At 39.2% G+C, this 25,776-nt stretch overlaps 1 protein-coding gene across 6 annotated transcripts in view; it reads right to left on the reverse strand.

Moving 5' to 3' along the window:
- Window positions 1-24,588, reverse strand: part of EEIG2 (EEIG family member 2) — a 66,419-nt gene extending 41,831 nt beyond the window's left edge. For all 6 annotated transcript variants that reach the window (XM_072968089.1, XM_072968090.1, XM_072968087.1 and 3 more), the window contains exons 1-2: window positions 24,136-24,588; window positions 362-482 (exon numbers count right to left, since the gene is read on the reverse strand). In XM_072968089.1, coding sequence (XP_072824190.1) covers window positions 362-482; window positions 24,136-24,275 — 261 coding nt within the window. In that variant the 5' untranslated portion in view covers window positions 24,276-24,588. The remainder of the gene's footprint in view (window positions 1-361; window positions 483-24,135) is intronic.
- Between the last annotated feature and the right edge of the window lie 1,188 nt (window positions 24,589-25,776).

The raw sequence follows: 25,776 nt of genomic DNA on the forward strand, positions 1-25,776 counted from the left end.
ACCCATTTTCAGATTTGTTATTAGACACAAAATACGTAAAGTCCCTAAAACCAGTGCATAACAAAGAAGAGGAATTTAATGAATGACATGATATAAACATATTTAGTGCCCAAACTAATAAAATAATATTAATACCTACATGTATAGTGATAATGTGATGAAGGTTTTTCAATAATATTTTAATTTATAACTTTGGATTCTCCCTCTTATTTGTCATACTAATTTAAATTATTGCTGCAAGTGTGAAGTGAAATTACATGTACCAGTTCTAACAATAAAGCAGAGCTAAATAAAGTGCATCAGTGGCTACGGAACTAATTCCGGTTTCTGAAAGCAGAGAAGTAATAGGCTATTTTTATACCTTCCTCACAGATACTCTGTAGATACAAGGGTCCAGGATGCCTGTGGTGGCACTTGCACTCATTTTGCACATAAATGAGAACTTCTTTCTCCAGTGAACACAGTTTGCTTGCACCACCTCCCTGAAGGGGGAAAAAAAAACCCAAAATCAGTTAATTAACTATTATTGATGACATGTTAGAAAGCACATACTCTTTCACTCAAGTCTATAATATAAACATGATATATTAAAAGCCAATATTTAGAAACAGTGAAACATTAAGAGAACAAATTCCTAACAATGTGATCTGAAATCTTTAGAAGGTTTTAATTATCCATAGGAAAATGAAAAAAAAAAGTGAATTTACTTACCAATTTAATCAATATAAACTGATGCTTCACCATTCATTCAGCACACAATACACATTTGTTTATATTAGGTGTGATGAGTATGTGGTAGGTGATTAAAATATGAAGATGAAAATGACAGTTTCCTAACTGTATAGGGCTTATAGTTTATAGTTAGTGTAAGAGACAGAAATATAAACACTTATTCTGAAATGAACTACTGCACAGTCTCACGCCTATTCCAGCCATGAGAGGAACAGCATCTACCATCTATGGACAGCGTATCACATGCTATTGAATCTCACAACCACCCCAGGAGGCATCCTCCTCACTTTACAGGTCAGGAACATGAGGCACAAGGAGAGACGTTAACTCAAGGATATTCAGGTAGGAAGCAGCACAGCTAGCACTCAAACTGGGCTCATTCGACTCAAAAGCCCACTTGTCTGTTTTTTCCAACAACTCTGCTCTTTCAAGTTTCCAGGCCTTTGTACGTGCTGTTCCCTCTACTATCCTCTTAGAAAGGAAGGATAATTATTCCTCTAACATAGGAAGAAAAGAAAGACAGTGGGCAAAAATAAAGACAAAGCTGGAGAAAGCAAAAGGGAGAGGCAAGAGAGCCCAAGTTAAACGGTTTTCATTTTCTCAGGAAAGTGTAATAGGTGAGGTTACTGCTGCAGGAAGACGGCAGCTGATGGCCAAGCTGACAGTTTACATCAAGGCTGAGGATGGTGAACGTGACAGGGAGTCAACTTGCAGCTGCCTCAGTGAATAAAATGAGTTTGCACTGGGACCAGTAAGTTTGGTTTTATGGATTTCTCCATCAATGCACAGAAATCCACGAACAAGAAGTGCAAAAACAAATATAATTTAAAAACCAAGTATGTGTTTGTGTGTGGTGTGTGCATGTATGTTTACTTATATACATACAAGCAGATACACAAATGGAGAGGACGACGTGTATTTTATCATAGGTTTAATTGTCATAACTTTAGCTTTTTTTTTTATTAGGAAACTCTAGGTGATTTAAGGAATTATGATATGAAGAGAATGTATATGTGAATATGTGTATATGCATACTGAAATCCAGCAGGGGTGCAGTTTATCTGTATGGTCACAAAACAGGCAGAATAAAAGTTTGGCAAAGCATGGATCAGAAAGTATTTGTCAGGCAACCTGAGGCAACCCCAGTAAGATGAGCAGCAGCTAACCTATACACTCAAAATTAAATGAAAAGGGGAGGGGAGGGATAGCTCAGTGGTAGAGTGCTTGCCTAGCAAGTGTAAGGTCCTGGGTTCAATCCCCAGTACCTCCATTTAAAAAATAAATTAAATAAAACTAACTAGCCTACCCCTCAAAAAGCATACAGTGCTGTATGTTAATTATATTTCAATAAAACTAGAAGGAAAAAATTAATAAATAAAGTGAATTTTTTAAAAAATTAGTGAAAAATCAAGAGAATAACAAGCAAGAAAAATAAAACCAGATTTTTTTTTTTTCATTGTTGCTTCTCTCTCAACATCTCTTGGCCTTGAGACTTGATCAAGGCATTAGCCATGGACTCTGGAGTTTCCCAAAAAAGGGATGCAGGCATACCAATGACTGGACTCCAGACCCTTCCAGAGACTGCTGAGCTTCAAGGCACTGGGTTGTTTCTGTCACTGAGACCAATGACATATGATCAAGAATCAGAAACAATACTTTTAAAAAAAACCTATTATTTTACTTTTCTGATAAAATTACATAAAACTTCTGATTAAGGATGAGAGATTGGCTGCCTGTATTAGCCTCTGTTCCCTCCCCAAAATATTCTAAATTAAAACAAAAAAAATTTTTAAGTGACCATGTCACAAGGACAAAGAGACCCAGACGGGAGACAAAAATAAGTGGCCAGGGACAGACAAGTGAGAACTGATTAAGCAGATCAAAGAAAGCTGAACCTTGAGCTGGAAATAGTGAAAGCCAAGAGCAGGGATCTAAAATTGATCTTAAAGTAGAATAAAGGAAGGACAAAAGGCAGAAGGATTCATTGAACACTCATTTATTTTTATTCATTTATTTATTTTGGAAACTGTTTTAGAAACAGAGCCTCAGATTCTCTCTCTGACTCCTGCAGAAGACTGAGATCATTCTCCTGACAAGGTAAAAAAACAAACGGATCTCTGAAATACCTGACTTGAGGGCAGGTATTGAAAATAGCGTGAGAGCCTGACCATATCAGGGGGAGGGGGATGAGAGATGACTTACTGAATGCTGACACCTCCAACCTTCTTCCCTTCACCTGGCTCCTCAGAATGCTGGGGCCAGGTGTATATACATATTTTTCTTTAAGATGTGGAAAGAATATTCCCTGGGGAATCCAACTACCCTAAAGAAAATGAGATGGATGTTGAGGGTTCCCAACAAAACAGTCTACAGTAAAAACCTGACTCAGTGAGCACCCTCCACATGCACAAAGCTTCTAGCCAACTTTTGGTGCTTCACAGTTACATGCGAGCACACACTTAAGGAAAGTCTCTCAATATGAACTATAGAGACCAGTGAATAGCAAAAAAGCAACTTGAACAAAACAAAGTCTATGCTAGAGGAAGAACAGATTCTCAAAGAGAGACAAAGTACATCTACCATAGAGACATAGGAGGCTGATTAAAAAAAAAGAACATACAGGAAACTAAAAAGTGCTCATGGAAATCAGAACTATTGGGCTTGATATTCTGTTTGTCACTCTAGATCCACTACCCTTCTCTGTGGCCCAGGAAGCTGGCCTTTATGGACTTTATCAACTAGGCTCCCTTGCCCTCTGCCTCTGAATGTGCTAAAGGGACAATACACTGCCAACTACAGTAAACACTCAATAAATTTGTTGACTGAGAGCATAAATGTCATGCATGGGCCACAAGTGAATAATCCCAGCTACCACTCCTGCCAACATTACTTTACAACTATTCCTAAATCAACCCCTTTCCTGTGTCTAGCCCCACTACCCTAATTCAGTCCCTTAGTACCTCTTTCCTGAAATATGGCAACAGCTTCCTAAATGGTCCCCACTCAGGTCTACCTTCCTCATTGCTACCAGAGAGCTCCTTCTAAAATGCAAGTTTGGTAATGTCATTCCTCTGTTTAAAATCCTTCACTGCTTCCCCATGTCTCAGATTAGGTCCAACCTCCTTAACATGGCATCTCCATGATTAGGCCCCTGCCTATCTTCAGTCTCAACTCTTGAGCCTTTTTGTCTCATACTGATTGTCATTTCGCATTTACTTCACACTGTTTCTCATATGTATGTCTTTATGATACTTTCTTTCCCTTGCACACTATCTATCTCCTTTTCAACTACCACATTCACCAGTTTAATTCTAACTCATTTAGATTAGTCATTGCCACCTCTAGGAATCTTTCCCCAATTCAGCCCTCAGGTAAAGCCTGGTGTCCTGTATGACCTGGTCTGCTTTGGTCCCCTGAATCCCTCAGCGCCCACGAGTCCCTGTCCTAGAGGGCTGCCACCCAGGGAAGGGGCTGCAAGAGCTGGCTGAGTTGGCTTTCTCCATCATTCCCTTCCCCCAGAAAGTGGTCCTAATTTCCTTTATCCTTTCCTTATTCTGGCAGATTCTCCTATGATTACATATATTTCAAATGAACCAATACTATAAGTGAATTTTTAAAATTTATAAGCCTAAAATATTGCTGACTATGCCCTTTCTTAATAAAAACTCAAGTATAAACAGATATGTTAATTTAAATCATCTTTTAGATTTTGTACTATTAAAATAATAGTCCTGGAGTTTGAAACAATTTCTCTAAATAAAGAAATTTTGTGTGCCTAAGGCGATTACTCAGATTTTTTTTGTGTGGTAATCTTTAATGCGCGCACACACACACACAGAGCTGTCAGAAAGCTGTCCAAATTACACAAACAAACAAAAAAAGTGGCCAAGTTATTTCACGGCAGTTTGTTATACTGATGGGTTACCATGGAAACAAACTCAGACTACTTGGCAACTGAGACAAAAGCCACATTAGTAAATGCTTTCCGTGATGTGACTCATTAATTTCCTATATGAGTCTTATATGGTTGCTTAACCACTTTTAAGAAACAAAGCAACAGAAGAGGATTTGTGTTGATACTACAGAAAGCCAAATATTTATAAGATAAATGGTAAGCTGCTGATTGTGAAATATCTAAGCAGAGGACTTAACAGAAAATAAATGTTGCTATGGCCATTGTTCATGTTTCAAAAAAGTCAAAGGAAAAAATCTTAAAAAATAAAAATAATACAAAATAAAATGAAAATTATGGACCCATTTTTTTATGACTAGTTACTGTACCAGCAAACTGCATTACTTAATATTCTAAGAATAACTTGTACATGTATATACTCTAGGCACATATTTAAAATTATGCCATATCTTAGTAACTCAAAGTATTTTTAACTTGTTAAAAACAGTGATAAAAAACTGCTATGAGGAATGCAAGCTGTTTTGCCAGACAGTATTACTGCATGGACGTTAAGAGCCAGTCCGCTTCATTCAAATCCTGTGTCTGCTACTTGCCAGCTGTCGCCACAGATAGTCCTTAAACTGCATTTCCGTTTCCTCCTCTGTGGAACAGGTATGGTAACGTTACCTACACCTCATGGGAATTTTGGGAAACCAAGTGAATTATTACACTCAATGTTTGAAACAATGCCTGGCTTATAACGGATCTCCATAATAAATGTTAGATATTGTTATTATCAAGGATATAAGTAGTTTTAAGGGCACTTACATTTGCCCTCCAGAGAGAAATAATGGTTACATTTATAAGTAGAGAAATTTCTTCAACATTAATGGAGATTTCTATTGCATAAAAGACATAGATTGCTGAGAAAATGAACCTTTGGGAACTGAGGCAAAAATAAACATTTTGAGGCTCCAAGGATAAATTAGATCCATAAAGTTGGGCTTTTCAATTACAACACTAAGGATCAATAAATCTCTTATACCCCAGAGGTATTTTTGGCTTGAGTAATTGGGTGGACGGTACTATCATTCAGTGGAAAAAACTGAACATGAGATTTTTTCATTCGTTTATTCACTCAATCACACATTCATTCATTCTGTTGGTAGTGTTAAGACAGTGAGGACAATGACAATCCAGTTTTGGACATTTTGAGGTTGAGGAGCCTGAGGTCCCTGTGATACTGTAACTTATCAGAAATACATATTTGCTGATTCAGAAAACCAAATGTATTTCTCATATATATTTCTCTTCATCCACAGTTCCTGGCTCACAGCTCCCAACATCCTTGGAATTTCCTAACTGTTGACATTGATAAAAGATGTCTTTTGTTATGTAAATGAAGCGACTCTGGATCCTGCCCTAGGGTGAGGGTTGGTAGCCAGGAGAACCAACCATGTGATTAGAGGACTGGGACTTTCAGTCCCACCCTCTGATTTCTGTGGAGGGGAGAGGAGCTTCAGGGTTCTATCAACAGCTATTGACCAATGACTATGTAAAGAAGGCTTCACAAAAACCCCAAAGGATAGCTTTCTGGTCCTTTTTCAGAGAGCTTCCACATCGGGGAACCAGCATGGTTCCACGTGCCATGGTACTAGAGTTTGGATCCCTAGGCAACACTGATACAGGAGACACAGGAGAAGAGGAGGGCAGGCCAAGGAGAATAAAGTGTCAACAGAGAGGAACAAAGGAGATCATGTTACCCCCAAAACTGAGGGAAAAATTTCTAAGAAGGAATTTTTCAACAATATCAAATGTGACAGAGAGGTCAGGTAAGATAAAGATTCAAAAAAACCAACAATGAAGTCATTGATAACACTGACAAATGCAGTTTCAGTGGAAAGGTGGGGGTAGAAGGCGGATTACTATGGGAAGCAGAAACGGAACAAAGAGAACTGATTTCAAATATTTTAGTAATAAAGTGGAAAAAATCAGGGTGGCAGCCGGATGGGGATATGGGATAGAGGATTTCATTTTAACATTTTTTTTTTAGGGGGGAAGGTAATCAGGTTTATTTATTTATTTTTTAATGGAGGTACTGGAGATGGAACCCAGGGCCTGTGCTTGCAAGGCAGGCACTCTACCACTGAGTTATACCCTCCCCCCCATTTTAACATTCTTGAGTGCTATGGGAGAGAACCAGTAAAGAGAAAAGTCAAAGGGGATGGGGTCCACACAATAGCTGGGGGTTGGTCTTGGACAGAAGGGGCTTCTTCATGCTTTAAAGGGTAATTTGAAAATTAAATATATATACTGTGGAAACTACCGTGTTATGACTCAAGACTTCACTCAAAAGCTTTTTTTATGATACATTTCCCGAGGCCCTGGGTAAAATTATTCTCTTGCTCCTATAAACTCCCGGGACATTCTGTATGCACATCTGGAACTGCCCTGCCAATCAAAGATACTGAGAGTAAGAGAAATAGGACTCTGATGAAGTTGTGTTGCATGTTAAAAAAGTACTCCTTTGGTATTTTCACAAGTATAGTTATTGAAAGGGAATTCTATAGCATCAGAGGAGGTTTTTGGATATAGTGATATTAAATAGTGAATTCTAAAGAACACGGATAGGCCATCAAGGACCTATTTGAAGATACAGATAAGGAGAAGGCTGCAGACTGTTTACACTGAGATCCAGAGTGAAATGAGCCAGTGACACAGCTGGAATGTGACAGAATAGCACAAAACAATATTAAACATTTACTGTGAAGGCTCTACTCTGGCTGTCTTGGTTATCCTTAAAATAATCATAATGATGTGATAATGAGGAAACATTCATGCTAGTGAAGTAAATTAAAATCAAAGGCACCGCAACACAGTCTGGCTAGCTCTACTTTGAACAGAGGTCTGGAGAACAGATATATATATTTACATATGATTTAAATTTCAACAGATTGTACACCAACAACAAGATGAGACTACAAAGGGGCTATATATAAAAGGACTGTACAGAGAATAACATGTTGGGATGTTTCCCGAGTGACACAGACCTGCTGAGGTATCTCCTGCTGTCTCTGATCACAGTCAGTGTAAATTTCATGCTTATGTATCACATTGCATTACTTGACATGTCTGATATCATTCCTCACATGGAAGGAAACCCCAGTGGGAACAAAGGAGGTCGAGTTAGAGAAATTGCAATAAATATTTAACATAGCTTCTCAGTTATTCTGTATGCTAGTTTTATAAGGGTTACCTTAGCAATGTCCTGACTCACTGTCAGCTGGTACTAATTTACAGTTTCTCAACTGGAAACAGCTGGTGCTAATATTACAGTTATTACTGAGTTCCTGGTTGCTTCAGAAAGGCTTACACTTTATTCATATAATGAGAGAATTTATAGTTCTCAACTGCGCATAGTTACAAATGCATATTATCTGTGTTACTAACAATGGCTGTTTATTTTTCCATTAGTAGGAATGCATTGACAGAAATTACGAAGGGAATTTATGGTTGTTAATAAAATGTTCTTTACTGATTTAGCCTACAAGCAAAATTTTGGAAACAATTACCTTCTTTTGCAAGGACTATGGACAATCTTTTCTAACTAACTTCCTGGGGCTGTTAGGTCTAAAACTGTTTCTGTCTTGTACACAGAGTAAACAGTGAGGACCATAGGAAAATCCAAGGAAGATATTCATTTGAGCTGTCTGGGAATAATTCACTAACCGTAAGGAATGACCAAAATGGGGAGACCTTCATGTCCAGATGGTACCTGGAAGTAATACTTAATAAAATACCTTAAGAGATTCTGAATTGGCCTAAAAAGGTAACAATAGAAGATAAAATGTTAATAACTTTAGGTTTAGACACCAGTGTTAGCGAATTCCCAGAAACTGCCATTGAAATCTGGCTTCAGTTTATGAACAAGGAAATACATAAAATATTTACTAGAAAGAAAACATCACTAAATGAGTCATACTATATGAGTGACGACTCACTACAATGAAGTGAAGCAAACACGTGAAGTTCAGAATCGATGCTATGGGTAGTTCCTCATTTCATTAAGATAAAGTAAGTCCTGGGTGTAAGCTAGTTTTTAAGCCACAGCTTGGAAATAGCATTTGATTAGGAAAAACCTAAAAATTTCTAATGAAACCAATAAACAGGTTTGAGGACAAAAAAAATTTTTTTTAAGACAAAAGAGACTTTCAGTCATGGGTTTGTTTTTAATACTTGTATCCCTATTTTCTCTTACACTATTTCTTTGCCCCAACCTATAACCACGTTCAACTCTCTGTCCTAAAAACAGAAACATAAAATAAAATTGTTCCTGTTTCCGCCTTTTACCTAATTCCACTTTCCTCCTCTTTGTTAACAAACTTCCCAAAAGAATAACCACACTCTGCTTCTGTTACTTCACCTGCTCACCCCTTAACCCCTTGAAACCTGGCTTCTGCTCCTATGACTCCAATGAAACTACTCTCTGAGGTTCACCACTGGACCACTGTCTTAGACCATACACAAAACTAAACTCAAATCAGATAAAAGACTTGAATGTTAAGACCTGAAACCACAAAACTTCCTAAAGAAAACACAGGTGGTAAGCTCCTTGTCATTGGTCTTGCCCGTGATTTTTTTGGACTTAATATCAAAAGCAAAGGCAACAAGAGTAAAAAATAAGCAAGTGGGACTACAACAAACTAAAAAGCTTCTGCAAAGCAAAGGAAACCATCAGAAAAATGAAAAGGCAACCTACTGAATGGGAGAAAATATTTGCAAACTATATATCTGATAAAGGGTTGATATCCAAAATATATAAAGAACTCATACAACTCAATACTAAAATATAAAAGATCTGATTCAAAAGTGGGCAAAGGACCCAAATAGACATTTTCCCAAAGTCATACTGATGGCCAACGTGAAAAGATGCTCAACGTCACTAATCATTAGGGAACTGCAAATCAAAACCACAATGACATAGCACCTCACACCCATTATAATGACTATTATCAGAAAGATAGGAAATAAGTGTTGGTGAGAACGTGGAGAAAAGAGAACCCTTGTATGCTGTTGATGAGAACGTAAACTAGTATAGCTATTATGGAAAACAGTACAGAGGTTCCTCAAAAAATTAAAAATAGAAATACCATATGATCCTGCAATTCCATTTCTGGGTATTTATCCAAGTGGAAAAAAAGAAACATTAACTCTTAAAGATATGTGCACCCCTGTGTTCATTGCAGCATTATTTACAATAGCCAAGATATGGAAACAACCTACGTGTCCATCAATGGATGCATGGATAAAGAAAATGTGAGACAGACAGATAGACACACAAGATGGAATATTATTCAGCCCCAAAGAAGGAAATATTGCCATTTTCAACAACATGGGTGGACCTTGAGGGCATTATGCTAAATGAAATAAGTCTGTCTGATGTATGGTCTCACTGATATGTGGGTGGGTGAAATGGGGGAAGGGAGTCAAAAGGTACAAACTTCCAGTTATAAAACAAATGTCATGAGGTCGTGGTGACTATAGTTAATAATATTGTATTGCATATTTGAAAGCTGCTAAGAGAGTAGATCTTTAAAGTTCTTACCACAGGAAAAATAATTTTTTGTAACTATGTATGGTGGCAGATATTAACTAAACTTCCCGTGGTGATCATTTCACAACATATACAAATACTGAATCATTACGTTGTACATCTAAAACTGATATCATGTTATAGGTCAATTATACCTCAATAATAAAAATAAAAAAGTCCACCAAAGACTTACTGATTGTCAAATAAACAGAGCAGCTCTCTCACCACGCCATCTCTCCACACTCTCCTCAAGCTCGTTTCTCCTTTAGCTTCTGTGATGCCACATTCCTCTCCAATGTTTTGGTCTCATTTTTTCTTAATTATGTCTTTGTCTACCAAAATTCTATACTTCGGTCCTTGTGTTTTGTTCTGAATGTTGTCTTTAGCTTTAATTATCTCGTCCATGTGGATTATTTTTAAATCTAGATATGAAAGAAATCCTAACTACTGTGCTCAGTTTTATGCATAAACTCTCAGCTGCCTACCAGACATCATCACAGACCCTGCTTGCACCTCACATTCAAATGTTCACAGGAAAGAGCTCAGTACTGGCAAGAGAAGAAATGAATTGGAAAAAACAGGAATAGCCAAAAAGAAGAACTGTTACTTAATTTACAGTCCATTCATGAAAGAATATTATGTATGGAACTATTAATATAACATGCTAAAATGTTTAATAATGTGGAAAATGCTTATATTATAATGATCAGTTTTTTAAAAAGCAGGATAAAAAATTGTATATGTAATTTGGCTTCAACTGTGTAAACAGTGAATTGGAAGAAACTGAAATGGTCTACATAAAAATGTTAACAGTGATTATCTCTGATAGGTGACATTTTCTTCTTTGTAATTTTATGTATTTTCCAAATGCTCTGTAGTGATCTTGAATTAATCTTAGAATCAGGGGTAAAAAGGGGAGATTCAAGGTCATGTTGCCTACAGAATAAAATCTGGTCTTCACAGAATGGCATCTAAGGCCTGCCAAAATCTGACCCCCAGTGCGGTCTTGTCCTTAACTCTAGGCCCCAAACATTCTCTGTTCCGTGCCACTACCTAGCCACCAGGTTCTCAGTGCTGTGCACTTTGACAGTTCTGTGTTCCTGCTTGTCAGGTCTGTCTTCCTCCTATCAAAGCAGGACATTTTGACCCTGCATATCTTTGATCCCTAAACCATAATACAGAGCGGGAAGGCGATGCTCAAAATTTTCTGTTGGATTAGCTAAGAAAGAAAAAATTCTACAAGTATTTTATCTAACTCATAATGAATATTACTGGTAGCAATAATAAACATAAAATTGGTTAAGATAACGCACTGGCTAAAATAACATATGATAAAGATTGCTCTTGCCACAAAAATTAAGAATTCCAAACAGAAATGAGATACGTAAAATCTGACCCTGGAAATCTGGGCTTTGTAAAATTAATAGCTACCTGACAGATAGTGGCAGATTAATACAAATGAAAATAGATATTATAATCTTTACTCTTGTTTTATAGTTCACGGTCCTTGTAAAATATACAGAGAAGAGAATAAACACCAAGGAAAATAATTTCATAAAATAAAAACTGAAATGAAAAACAACAGAAATAGTTCAACTGCCTGGAATAGTGCCTGGCACATAGTAGACACTCAACAGAAATTTGTTAAATGAAATTGAATAAACTATTTGGTAAAGAAAATTGTCCAAGGAGTTAATCAGATTGCCTTAATGGAGTTTTGTCAGAAAATGCTTTTTTAAATAGCCTTATTGAGATATAATTCACATATTATACAATTCACTCATTTAAAATGTACAATTCAATGGTTTTTAGTATATTTAGAGTGTGAAACTGCCACTACAATCAATTGCAGAACATTTTCATCACCTCCAAAAGAAACCTCACAGCATCACAAGTCACTCCCCATTTCCCTCCAACCTCCCCATCCTAGGCAACCACTAATCTACCTCCTGTCTCCTTAGACTTTGCCTATTCTGGACATTTCATAGACATGAAATCGTACAACATGTGGTATTTTGTGACTGGCTTCTTTCATTTAGCATGAAGTTTTAAAGTTTCACCCATGATGTGGCACATATCACTACCTTCTTTCTTTGTATTGCCAAATAATATTCCATTGTATGGATATTCTATATTTTGTTCACCCATTTAACGATTGACAGACATTGGGGTTGTTTTGACTTTTTGATTACTATAAATAATGCTATGAAAATTCATGTACAGTTGACTGTTCAACAACATGGGTTTGAACTGTGCAGGTCCACTTATATTTTTTTCAATAGTAAACACTACAGTACTACACCATCCATGGCTGGTTGAATCCTCAGATGTGGGTAAGCAGAACTGTGGATAAGCAGAATAAGGAGGACTAAGATACGTGGCTATTTGACTGCGGGGAGGGCCAGTGTTCCTAACCTCCGTGTTATTCAAGGGTCAACTGTGCAAGTTTTTATGTTGACATGTTTTCACTTCTCTTGGGATGTATTAGTGGAACTGCCAGATCATATGGTAACTGTTTAACTTCTGAGGAATTGCCAGTCTATTTTCAAAGCAGTTGCATTAGAAATGCTTTCTTGATGAAGATTCAGTATTGATGTACCACTCTAAAAAATAGTTTTTAATAATATATATAAGTCAAAATATTATTTGAGTCAAAATGTCTGACATTTTCATCCCATTTCTCTACTACCGGTTAAATCCTACTAATCTTTCAAAGCTTAGCTTGCATGCCGCCTCTTCTAAGGATTCTTCCCTACTTGCTCACTCAGATCTAACAGCTCCTTTTCTCCTTTGAACTGCCACACAATTTTATTTGTACATTCATGGTTGCCTTTTTCACTCTGCATTTAACAATATATGTGTCAGTATCTCCCACTAAAGTGCGGGCTCCTGGATGGTAAAAATTTGTATTTTATGTTTACAGCAGTTATTATTATGAAGAATACATCATTTGAGATGATGAAAAGAGCCCATGCAAAAGATGGAAGTAAGTATCATACACAGTATTCTCACAGAACAAACTTATCTACAAGGTAATATATTTAATATAAGACAAACTTGAAAGAATTTTATCAGTAATTGCTGACATTTGTTGATGACCAACACATAAGATCTATCTCAAGAGGTGTAACAAGCAAAAATAATGGTTTAGATAAACAGAAATACAAGTGGGGAGGGGTGGAAAGAGGGACTTTCTTAAAACATTAAATAAAAATTAATTACTGTATAAGCCTGTATGTCTATATTTTGTTAAATCATATTAGTTGGTAGAATGACTGAATGAACCTATCAAGGCTATTGAAGAAAATTCAGGGCAAAATGTCCCTAAATTACAAAGTTTAAAAAAGAGAAAACTTTCCTTTTAATACTAATTCACTTTCCTTGAATATACTAACATGTAAATAATTGGCTAGGACTAATAAAAATCGGGGGGGGGGGCACGGTAAAATATTTATTCATTTTTTTTAAATTGTGGGAAAATATAACAATTTACTATTTTAAACATTTTAAGTGTATAGCTCAGTAGTTTTAAGTACATTCCTATTTTTGTGCACCAAATCTCCAAGAACCCTTTTCATTTTGTAAAACTGAGACTGTACCCATTAAACAACAATTCTCCACTCCTTCCTCCCTGCCAGCGATCATCATTTTACTTTCTGTCTCTATGAATTTGACCTCTTTATGTACCAAGTATACGTGGAATCATACAGTAAATGGTAGGTGAATGGATAAGTAAGCTGTGGTACATCCAGATAACAGAATATTATTCAGTGCTAAAATAAAAAGAAATGAGCTATCAAGCCATGAAGACATGGAAGAATCTTAAATGTAAATTACTTAGTGAAAGAAGCCTGCCTACTGAATTTGAATATGGCTACCTACTGTGTGATTTCAACCATATGACATTCTGGAAAAGACAAAAACCATGGAGACAGTAAAAAGAACAGTGGTTTCCTGGAGTTAGGGGGAAGGGGGGATGAGTAAGCTGCACACAGATTTTTAGGGCACTGAAACTATTTTGTATGATACTATAATGGTGGATACAAGTTATACATTTGTCAAAGCCAACAGGATATACAACACCAAGAGTGAACCCTAATGCAAACCATAGGCTTTGGGTGATAATGATGTGTCAATGTAGACTCATCAGTTGTAACAAATGTACCACTCTGGTAGGGATGTTAACAGCAGGGGAGGCTGTGTGTGTGTTTGTGTGTGTGTGTGCTTGTGTGCGTGTGGGCAGGGAGTACATGGGAACTCTCTGTACTTTCATTCAATTTTGCTATGAACCTAATACTGCTCTAAAAATAAAGTTTAATTACAGAAAAAAAAAAAAAAAAGAGGGTGGGTAGAAGTGCCCTTAGAGAATTCAGTGAAGGAATCAGAGAAATAGGAGAAAAAGTTTCATGGAAGCCAAGACAGTCAAGTTTTAAAAAAACAGGCAATTTTCACAGAATGCTGAATAGAGCACAAAGGCACAAATGAGAAATAGTGACTAGATACAATCAGAGATGGCTGATGATATTAGCAAGGACAGTTTCTGTTGAGTAATGGGGTGGAAGTCAGAGTATGGGGTTGAAGGAGAAGGAGGAATGCTTAAGAGACAGCAAGTGTAGACTATTCTTTCGTGAACTTTGGATCAGGATTGTGCAGAGAGAGGGAAATGCAAGTTAAATGGAGGTGGGATCAAAGATACAGGAAAACAGGTTGGCACTGAACAGGAAGAATATTTTGTTCTCTGAAATGAGTGAAAAGATCAGTGAAGACGAAGATTAAATTTGTAGGTGGAGGGTGTGAGACAGAGAGAGACAGAGACACATAAAAGGAGGCAAGGGTTCCCAGGAAGTGAAAGTCATGACCTAACATGACCTCGTTCTTGGATCCCGAGAAGTAGCAGCTGGAGGACCTGTCTGGTATTACCTGGGCCTTGGATATGACACTAAGTTATTTTATATCCATATTGGAAATCTTAAGGTCATTCAGTTCTGTGTATGTATCCCTTTTATCCCTGTAATCCACAGAAAAGGACTACAGTGTAAGCCTTGGTGTCCTATTCCCCCTAAATCCCAGACTGCCCTTTCCTACTCTTCTATTCTTCCTCACCCTGATTCGTTCTTCAGTTGCTGCTCCTGTTCCCAACCCATTCTGCCATACCCCCCCGGACCCTGGTTCCAGGGGTAGACAAGCTCCTACATTCTTGGCCGCTTCTCTTAACACTCCACTTGCTGCCGCTCTGAAACCGGGCCATGTCATGGGCACACTGCTTGTGCTGAAGCCCCGCAGGGCAGGTCATGTTTATTCTCCACCCCCATCTTCCCAGGAAGCAGTGCTAGCATGTTCCTAACTCCTCAGTGCCACGTACAGGTTGTAATGCTTCTGCTTTCAAGCCTGAGGCACAGATACCTGGCTATGTCTCACTCTTCTTCCAGTTAATGTCACACTGAAGTACCTACTTCTAGTCCTCCCCCCACACACTCCAAAACCTACAATATATTGGCTATTTTAACACCATGCAAATAACCTAACACCCTAGACTCACAGTTCTTTGCCCAATGCCTATCTATCTTTGGTAACACCTACACTCTGCACCGTACCACCTCTCTAGATTTTCTCTAGAGAAAAAGATGCACACGAACATGCACAGGGCCATCACTAAAATTCATGTCCTAAATCTCAGCTGGGCCCTGTCTTTGGTCAGCTTCCTCTCCCATTCCTTATAGAAGCTTTTCTGATCTTTTACCATTATCCTCATATCCCTTACTTCATCTTTTTTGGTTGCTACTGAGAAAACTAAGGTCATCAGATGAGAATTCTCTTAATTCCAGCCCTAAGCCAACCTACCATAAGTCATAAGTCACTCCTCTGCTCTCGGTTCCCCAGATCCTACAGTAGCAAAGTGAGTCCAGACTCCTTGAAATGACCACCCCCTCTCCCACTTTTTATGCAGCAGCAGTAACACACCGCTGTACTCACGGCTCTCCCAGCACACACCACCCTGCTGTTCCTTGCCACTGTGTGCACTGTTCCTTCTACCACTCTTTTCCTTCTCCAGCTCGACTGTTTTCAAAACCTTGCTAAGGAATTATCATCCATGGCACTCACCCTCCCTCATCCCCCCCAAAAAAGACCAGTAAAACACTTTTTCCTACCTCTTCTTGTATTTATTTTTACTACTGTAAATTTTACACTGTGTGGGGAATTTCTATAGGTAATTAAAAGAACAAATTTGGGTAAAATGACCAGTAGAAACACAAACTATAGGAACTAAGTAAGAGGTGAAATCATAGTGGGGACAGTGAGAAAAGATTTCATTCATTCAACAAATAACCTATATTATTTAAGGACACAGTAAGTGAAGGTAAGTGTTGGAGGAAAGCAGTGGGTAGAGTGTAGGCTGGGATAGGTATGGGCATAAAGGTGATGAGACACTTGATCTCATTCTTAAGGAATGCTTGGAATTCTAATTAACTGAAAGAATGGTAATGGTAACGAGGTGGGAAAAGGAGAGAGTACCAAGGAGACGAATGCACACACATCTGGCCAACATAAGCTCACGAGTCTTGGCTAAAATGGGAGGTTTAGGAAGAGCCATATTATGAAATAAAGTTGAAAGCTTAATCATAGAAATCCTGGAGTTAGAAAGGACCTTAAGAATCATCTAGATCACCCATCCTTCTAATGAAGGATAACATTCCTGACAAACGGACAAGGCAGACTGTTCACTACTGTTCTCTTCTAAACGTTAGAGACAATTTTTTTCTATTATTGTATTGAATAGAAACATGACTTCTTTAACATTTCCTCACTGGTTCTGGTTCTCTCCTCTGATGTGCCCAGCATAAGTCTATTCCCTCTTTATGGGGCAGTCTTTCAAGTATCCTTCATTCAACTAACGTGTGATCTTGAACAAATGACGCTACTTTTCTGAGGATCAACTTTCTCTTCTTTTTTGGGGGGGAGGGGTAGGCAATTAGGTCTATTTATTTATTTTTAGAGAAGGTGATGGGGATTGAACCCAGGACCTGGTGCATGCTACGCATGTGCTCTACCACTTGAGCTATACCCTCCCCCATAATTTTCTCTTCTCTAAAAGAAAGGAGTGGCAGAGGCTAACTCTCCCCTGATAAGTGTCCTCCCTTTCTTTTCATTGTAATTCAGTCTTTTGCTGGGCACATGGACACCCAGCAAAGACGACATTTCTCAGCCTTCCTTGGAGCTCGATGTGTCCTTGTGCTCAAGTTCTGGTCAATGGGCTATGAGCAAAAGGGACCTCCCCTTCTGCTTTCTTCCTTCCCAGGGGCTAGAATTCGGATGTGAGGTGAGCCAACTTAGTCCCTGTGGATGAAAACAATACCTTGGGCATAACAGAGCAACAAGATAAAGAGCCAGGTCCCCTGATAACTTGACAGAGCAAGTTATCTTACTATGAGAGAGAAATAAACTGCTATCTAGTTTAAAACACTTGTCTTTCAAATATATGTGTTACAGCACTTGAAATACATTCTAACCCAATAGGAGGCAACACCTCTATAAAAGGGATTTTGTAGTAAATAAAGTTAGGAATGTAAAACATACATATATACAAGTTCATTTTTTAGTATTTGAACACCATCATCTTCTCTCGAGACTCACCCCACTCCCCTGTTAGTAACATAATTCAAGATTCCTCAGAATCTTAATGTAATTCCCTGGGTCTCTACTTGATAATACTATCTGTTGAAGGCTGACACCCCAAACTGAACATTAATTCTTTATAAGCTGTGTTTATGGAACAGCATATAATTTCCCATATGACTTCCCCACATATTTAATTTGGGGACCTCTGTGTATTTGCCATTCTTAGCAAAGCTACAACAGATCCTTTCTCCAAATACCTGCATTCTTTCAAAAAATATAAACAGCCTCCTGTGTAAGGCTTAGTGATACAATGGTGAATATTAACTTACTGGTGTAAAACAGCATTGATAATAGCTTTAAAAGGTCTAACTAGCCAGTAATGAAACAATTTCGAGAATTTACTACTGGAAAGTCATATCTTGGAAAAAACATTAGATGCATGAGTACTGTTTCTTATTTCTCACATACAATAACCTTGGGCAAATCTAAAGGGGCCAGGCTTAGTGGTGTCACACACTGGAACCAGTTTTCTGAGACTACCGCTCAGAAAAAGTCATACTATACATAATCACCTTCTGTTTTGTTAAAACATAAAGATGAGAACACATATACCCTAAAACCTCAGAGGCAGCAGACTTCAGTGATTAGAGCATGCCCTGGAGCCAGACTGCCTCTGAGCTCTGCCACTTGACAAGCTGTGTAACTTTCAGCACCTCTTTGTGCTTCTGTTTCCTCAGGTATAAAATAAGAGTAGTAATAACAGTAAAAACGTAATACTAGTACCTTCTTCCTAGGATTATTTTGAGGATGTAAAGGCTTAGAAAAGTTCCTGGCTCATGGGGAAAGTGCTCCATTAAGTGTTAGCTACCATTATTATAGCTATTATAATAATGTGACTAGATGACCCCTTTTCTGGTCAGAGTAGAAATAATTTTGAACCATACGGTCAAACAGCATTTTTTAATCCTGGTTATTTTTTCTTTATATTAGCTACTTATTAGTAACTTTTTCATCTTAAAAAAGTCAATTTAATGTATCAATAGGCAAATTGATAGTATATACATATCAAAAGCCTTATAAATGCCCCTTGACTCAAATTATTCCATTTCTAAGTGTTAATCCTAAAAAAAAAAGTGCACAAAATTTGACTTTAATGATACTCATTTTAGTGTGTTTACAAAAGTTTTAATAAAAAAGAAAGCAAAGAAGAAAGACTTTCAAAAGAGACTTTGTTCAATAATCCATGGAAACCTATATAATAGAATGGCATGCATCTATTAAAATAATTCTATAATTGAATATTTAATGATATGGGAAGATACATTAAATGAAAAAGATATAAGTATAGTATGATTCCACTTTGGTTTAAAATTATGTGATAAGCGTGTGTGGAGTGTGTGTGTATGTGTGTGTGTGTATATACAGATCAATAAAGACTCCTAGGTTATACTCCAACATACTAATAATAGTGATTATTTCTGATTGGTTCATTTATATGCAATTTTTATTCTTTTTGCTTTTCTGTTTTTAAGTTTTCTGCATGAATATGTATTATTTCTGCAGTAAGGAAAAAAGTTACTTAAAAGAAGTACACAATGTACAATGAACTAAAATCCCCAAAACATGAAGATATAATCTGGCCAAAGAGAAGAAATCCCTCAGCTTGTTTACAAAGTAAATGATTCAATACACAGATGTGCTCATTAGCTTCCTGGACACTCCCTGATTTCACGTGGTTTTCTGCCACAAGCTCACGTGAAACTTAGAAAAGTATTTAGCTGTGAGCACAAAAAAAGATGGAAAAAAATAAGGCAAACTCAAACTTGGGAATCCTAAAAAATACAAGATAATTTTCTTCTTATATTTCTTTTTTAAAGTAGACCAGAAATTAAACCTGTTCTGACAATCACAATAAACTTCAAAAGTGATTTGAATGCTTTTACAAGGGAAGAGTGCTCTGAAAAGATTTTAATGCAATATTCTGTCTTTTTGAAAGGTCTTCAAAAAGATTTTATTAGGCAATAATTTGGTTTCAGTTTATTAGATTACTATAATTGTACAATGTATCTTCTGAGCGTTTTATTAACTATGGCATGTAAAAGTCTGCCCATTTTAATAACATTTATTACAAATAAATACCTTTTAATCTTTGTATTTTTTTCCTAACCTCTTCACTGAACACACTTTCCCAGCAGAAACCGGGTCCTTCTAAGATTAATTTTTGCTAATAATCTTTAAAAGGGCAAAACTGTGTAAGGCAATTCTAGATGAAAAGTTCAGTAAACAGTCTTACTCACAACAGATCAGAATCTAAGACATCTACGATAAATATGTCTCCAACCACTCATCAGGTTGTCAGTCAATGTGGTATGTTAAACATACAACTGACCTCCTTGGGTCCTCCCCTACCATATATTAGTTCCCCTCAACAAAACAAAACAAAGATTCTTCTTGACTTCTTTACGCTAACATGTTGTCAAGGCATTTGTCATAGCATTATCAGTTCAGGCTCTTATTTGCTTCTGCCTGGGTTATTTTTATAGACTCCTAATTTGCCTCCTCATTTCCAATCGATCCCCATTTGAATCCAAAGAGCATCAGCCCACCAGCCAGCTTAAACACCCCTTTGATCACATTGCACATTACAGCCTAGTGTAAGAATCTTAGATTGACTTTTATCCTATGAACAGTGGAAAGCAAATTCTTTATAATGGCATTCAAAGTCTTTACCTTCCGCTAGAAGTTTAATGTGAACTCTCTGTAATCAGGCTAATGTATCACCAACTCCTATCGATGACTTGCTCAAACTGTCCCCACCATCCTCACTTCCTTGTCAATGCAAATTCATCCTCCCAGAACGTGCAACTGAAAAGCTGATGTGATTTTCAGTAACCGCTTACAATACAGTTTTAAATAAATTATTACCTTCAGAACTTCAACAACACTCACATATTGTCTGACCCACTGATTAGGCACTAACTCATACTGTCTCCTACTCTCAAGCAATTATACATGTATGATCTAATTTCATTAAGCAGAGGTAATTCCCTTATGGGCCTTTATATTTGTTGTACTTCCCACAGGTCCTGACAGCTAAAAACTTGGTAAATGCTCAATTAATATTGGTAAACAATGAATTATCTGCGTCTTTAGTTTCTGCACAAAACCAAATATATTTATAATTTGCTATGTACCTCTAAGGCTTTTCTTTGATAAAATGAATGATTATTTTACGTAGGTTCATGCATCAGGGGGTCCCCAAAACCACCCCTAGGTTCAGTGACCCATTAGGAGGACTCACAGGACTCAGTGTATAGTCATACTCATGTCTCAGATGTATACAAATCAGAATCAGCCAAGGGCAAAGGAGCAGGGAACAAAGTCCTGAGGAACCACGTGCAAGCTTCCCAGAGTCCTTTCCCAATGGAGTCACCCAGAACACAATTTCTCCAGCATCAAATTATGACAACACATGTTGTCTACCAGGGAAACTCATTAGAGATGCAGAACCTAAGGTGTTTTTTTTTTTCCTCTCTCTCTCTCTCTTTTTTTTTTCTTTTTTTATGGCTGGCCATATACACCCCTTGCCTAGCACAGCCCAAAAGTCCAGACTCCCAGAAAGCACTCAGCACAAACCACACTGTTTGTAGTCTAGGCACAATGAGTCACTCTAAAGTTTCATGTCAGTGTGGGCAACTGCTGAACATTCCCAGATGCCAGCAAAAACACTGCAAGCGGGCACTTCTAAGGAAAGCAGTCTTGGGCCTGCTAAGTTAACTCTTCCTATGTAGTTCATTTAATATTTTTATGGGAGAAATGTTAAGTGTTAACTATATTTGATTTATCAGAGGTACAAGGTGATTTTTTAAAAAAAATTAAAATCTAGCATTTATTTTGAGATGCACTGCCTAGATTGGTACCCAAGAATGAAAAGCTAGGCAATTTTTAAGTAATTCACATCCTTTAGGTACTTCTAGTTTTCTTTCTTTTTTCTTCCAAAACTAGGTATCTTTTTCAAATCAACACTTTCATAGGTGCCAGGAGGAAAGAATTACGTATAACATGTAAAGGAAACAAACCCTCTCAGGCATGGTCCTTGTCTTTTCTTTACGTGTCAGCTGGGTGCCAGAGCGCTGTGGTAGCTGTTTTAGGTACACCGTCTTACCAAATCCTCTCAACACCCCCATCAGCCAGTGATGGTTCCTGTTTTATAGATGGAAGCTTTGCGAGGCTAAGTAATCCGCCCAGGGTTACCACGGTGGAGAAAGGGTTTAGGCTCAGATCTGCCTCATTCCAAACTCTTGCTCTTAGCTTTACACCAACTACCTCTACCTAACAAGGCACAGATTTCTTACTGTGACTCATTTCCCTCAAACAATACAGGGATTGTTTGGTTGGTTACACAGAGCACCATTCTTAACCTAACTTTGATTAAAGTCACATTTTAGTTTGAAGAGAAAAGGGTAAATTTAATCCAGGATACTCTGCTTTTTCCTTTCCAACCATGCAAACTCCAAGTCAAATTACACCCTTTGCTTGTTAAAGCCATTAGGAAGCTCCCTATTCAGCACAGCACACAATTTTCTCCTTTATGTGACATATATCTGATTGAAATTAGATAGACCTGTATTTGAATTTTGGCATTTCGCTTACCAGCTGTGGGGACCTTGGAACAGTTACACTGAGTCTCAGTTTATTCATCTACAAAACGGGGAGCCCTACCTCATAGGCTTGCTGTAAGAATTAAATAAGTTAATATACTTGAAGGGTTTAGCCTACACACATTTGCTGAATAAATGATTCCTGCAACTGATTTGTTAGAAGCAAGCCAAACCAATCTGAGGGAGAAAGGAGGTAGTAGGGAAGTACCCTGACCACCAGGTGTCACCACTAGCCCAGAAAAGTTGGTCTAACGGCCAGAAGTGAGGGGTGGGACTCTGCGGCAGGACAGCGTAAGACTGTTCTTTGCATCTATCCAACGTTCAAGAATTGGCTTTGGCTTTCAACACCCTAAGAGCTGGTACGATATTTGTTGCACCATTCTCAGCTACACTGTTCTTTTACCACTGTGTTGAAAATGTCTGTAGTAATAACTACTTAGATAAATAGCCACAGATTTGTCATCATAGTTTAATCGTTAAAACTATCCTCAGACACCATTTTTAAATTCTGAGACTCAGTATTGCTTCATATCTCCTTTGCTTTGGTCAACTAAACATTTATATTTTCTGGATTCCATAAGCTTCAATACTGCCACCGCGGACAATTTTCCGGTCCCAGTTCTACAACCCACGGGCATTATTTCCTTTACATTATTAATAGGTGTGACAAAAGGAAAGTAGAATATTTTTTCAGGGTAAAAATAAAGTCCACTGAAAAGTACATTTCAGCAAAAAAAGCATTAGCCATGTGCCTTATTCCTTGATCTCAGAAACTTAAAAGTTCACTATTAAAAATTCTGCAAATCTATTTTCTTACGGAACATTTACCCTAGGGTAGATCTGTTAATCTACAAAAAGCCCTGAAGTGACTCCAAGAAACAGCACCACTCCTGCCTTCATTCTCAACCTGCCAACGACTCTCCTTGAGAGTGCCTAGGGGCTCATTTCAAAATGAGGGCTGGGTCCGGGCTCTCTTTCTGGTTCTAAGTCCTCCACACTGAGAGCCACTAGCGGCCACTTCAAGACGTGTAATTCAGTGAGCGTTGGGGCGTAACTGGACACGCAGCTCTGAGTGGAGGCACAGACTTCTGTCCCGCCTGCCAGGGAACAACTGACTCAAGTCAAGCCTGACCAGGCCTACCCCGGCCTCATCCTAGGCTCCCGAGCCCCCGGGAACAGGGAGGAAAAGAGCTAAGCACAGGCTTCTGTTCAGAGTGGGCGCTCTTGGAACTCGAGCAGTTTGGGTTATTTTTGTTTTAACAAGAGCTCGAATTCCACTTCGCATTTCACAAATATGGAAAGGTCTGAAAAGAAACCAGAAGCATCCTCTCCTGACCATCGCTCCCATTCCTAGCCAATTTACGAGGGAAGAGCCGATATTAGGAACCATCTGGAATCAGGAGCGCAGGTGGCAAACCCAGCCGAGAAGAACCCATTTGCGAAGCACTTTGTGCAGATCGATACATTACTGACCGATTTCAGACTGGTCCCTAGAGAAAGAAGAGCTCACGAGGCTGGCCGCCCTCCTGGAGCAAATGGGCCACGGAAAGAGATGCTGCTCATCCAACAAGCCCCTGCCGGGCAGGCGAGGGCGCAGCTGCTCGGAAGCAGCGAGCGGCGCGGCGCGGCGGGCGGCTTACCTGGGGGACTCGGCGGTGAAGCTGCCGCCGTCCAGCAGCCGCATCTTGCAGAAGAGGACCCCGTTGACGAAGGGCACCGAGGAGAGCTCCTCGAGCTCGAAGTCCACCTTAAACTTAAACTTCTTCTTCTTCATCATCATGAGAGCCAGCCGCCGGCGAGCCGGGTGCGGGGGCGGCCCCAGGGGGCGCGCGGGCCGGCGCCGCCGCTTCAACTCAGCCGAGCCCCGGGCCCGCCCAGCCCCATGGCCGGGGCCGCGAGCTGCGCGCGGGGGCGCGGCCGCGGGGCGCCGCGGGCCGGCCGGGGCCGGGGCCGGCGCCGCCGCCTCCTCTCGCGGCAGCCCGGGCGGGAGCGCGGCGGCGGCCGCGGCGCAGACGCCGCCCGCGCACGGGGAGCGGTCGTGCTGCAGCTCGCCTGAGCGGTGGGCGCCCTTTCGGTGTGCAGCTCGCCGCTGCCGCCGCCCGTCTGGAAGTGGGAGAGGCGTAGCTCGGAGAACCGCCGCTGCCACCGCCTCCTCAGCGCCGCGGGACTCGGGGCGCCCCCAGCGGCGGCGGCCGGCAGCGCCTCGGCGGGCGGAAGCGGGAGGGCGGGCGAGGAAATTCGGGGCGGGCGGGCGCTTCGCCGCGAAACTGCCCCGCGACGGCAGTTAGGGCGTCACGCCTCTCTGGGGTTAAAAAAAAGGCAAATCCTTCTAAAAAGGAACTTCCTTCTACAGCTTCCTCTCGGCCCTTCTTTCAGTTTTTGCCCCACCTCCTTTCTTCCCCTCCCTCTCCAATGATATTTTTTCCCTTGGGTTTGAGAGTCATGGGTTAATAGGGGAATCAGAATCTCCACGACGTTGTTTTCGTCAAATTGAAATCCAAAAACGAAAATATCTCTTACGTGCTTTAAATTCACGAGCCTTCTAATATAAAACAAGGAGGCAGGAAAAAGAAAAGGGATTGAACTGTGTTGAGGACCCAGGTACTGTACTGCTACAGGCGTTTTCTCTGGTTTATACTTTAATGCCTGTCATCCAGGATAAAAGAGTATAGAAGGGATTAAAATAATACTTTCCCTTCTAAAATTTGGCTGCCCATACCGAGAACTGGAAAAAAAAAATAGTCTCCATAGATGCACGGCAATTACCTGCCCTCTATAGGCATGTATATGCTGTTACAAATGTATGTTGCCTGCTTGGTTACATAACGTTCGTGTTTTCAGTCTGTTATACCAAACATGCCCTTGCAGGAATCTCTGAAAGGCTGCCATTGAAGAGATTCCCCTTCCCAGTTCGCTCATTTATTCCTTCCTTCATTCATACAAAAATATTCTTAATCGCCTAAAATGTCAGTCACTGTCTAGACTCAGTGATTTAAAGACAGACAGACAGACAGACACACACACACACACACACACTCTCTCTCTGACCTCAAGAATTTTAAGATCTAGCGAGAGAGACAGAGGTAAATCTGTCGTCAAAAGCCAAAATCTAGCATTTGTGTTTACAATAAAGAAGCAATTTGTCTCGAACTCAGAAGAGGAAGTAATTAATTTAAGTTAACCAATGTTCTGAGTTTCAAAGACTGAATAGGATTTGGGACAAAGTGAAGGATGGGGGAAGGGGAGTATCTTACGTCTACTGGAGGACACAAGTAGGTAAG

Source organism: Vicugna pacos, chromosome 9, assembly GCF_048564905.1.
Source record: "Vicugna pacos chromosome 9, VicPac4, whole genome shotgun sequence".
Taxonomy (NCBI): Eukaryota; Metazoa; Chordata; class Mammalia; order Artiodactyla; family Camelidae; genus Vicugna; species Vicugna pacos.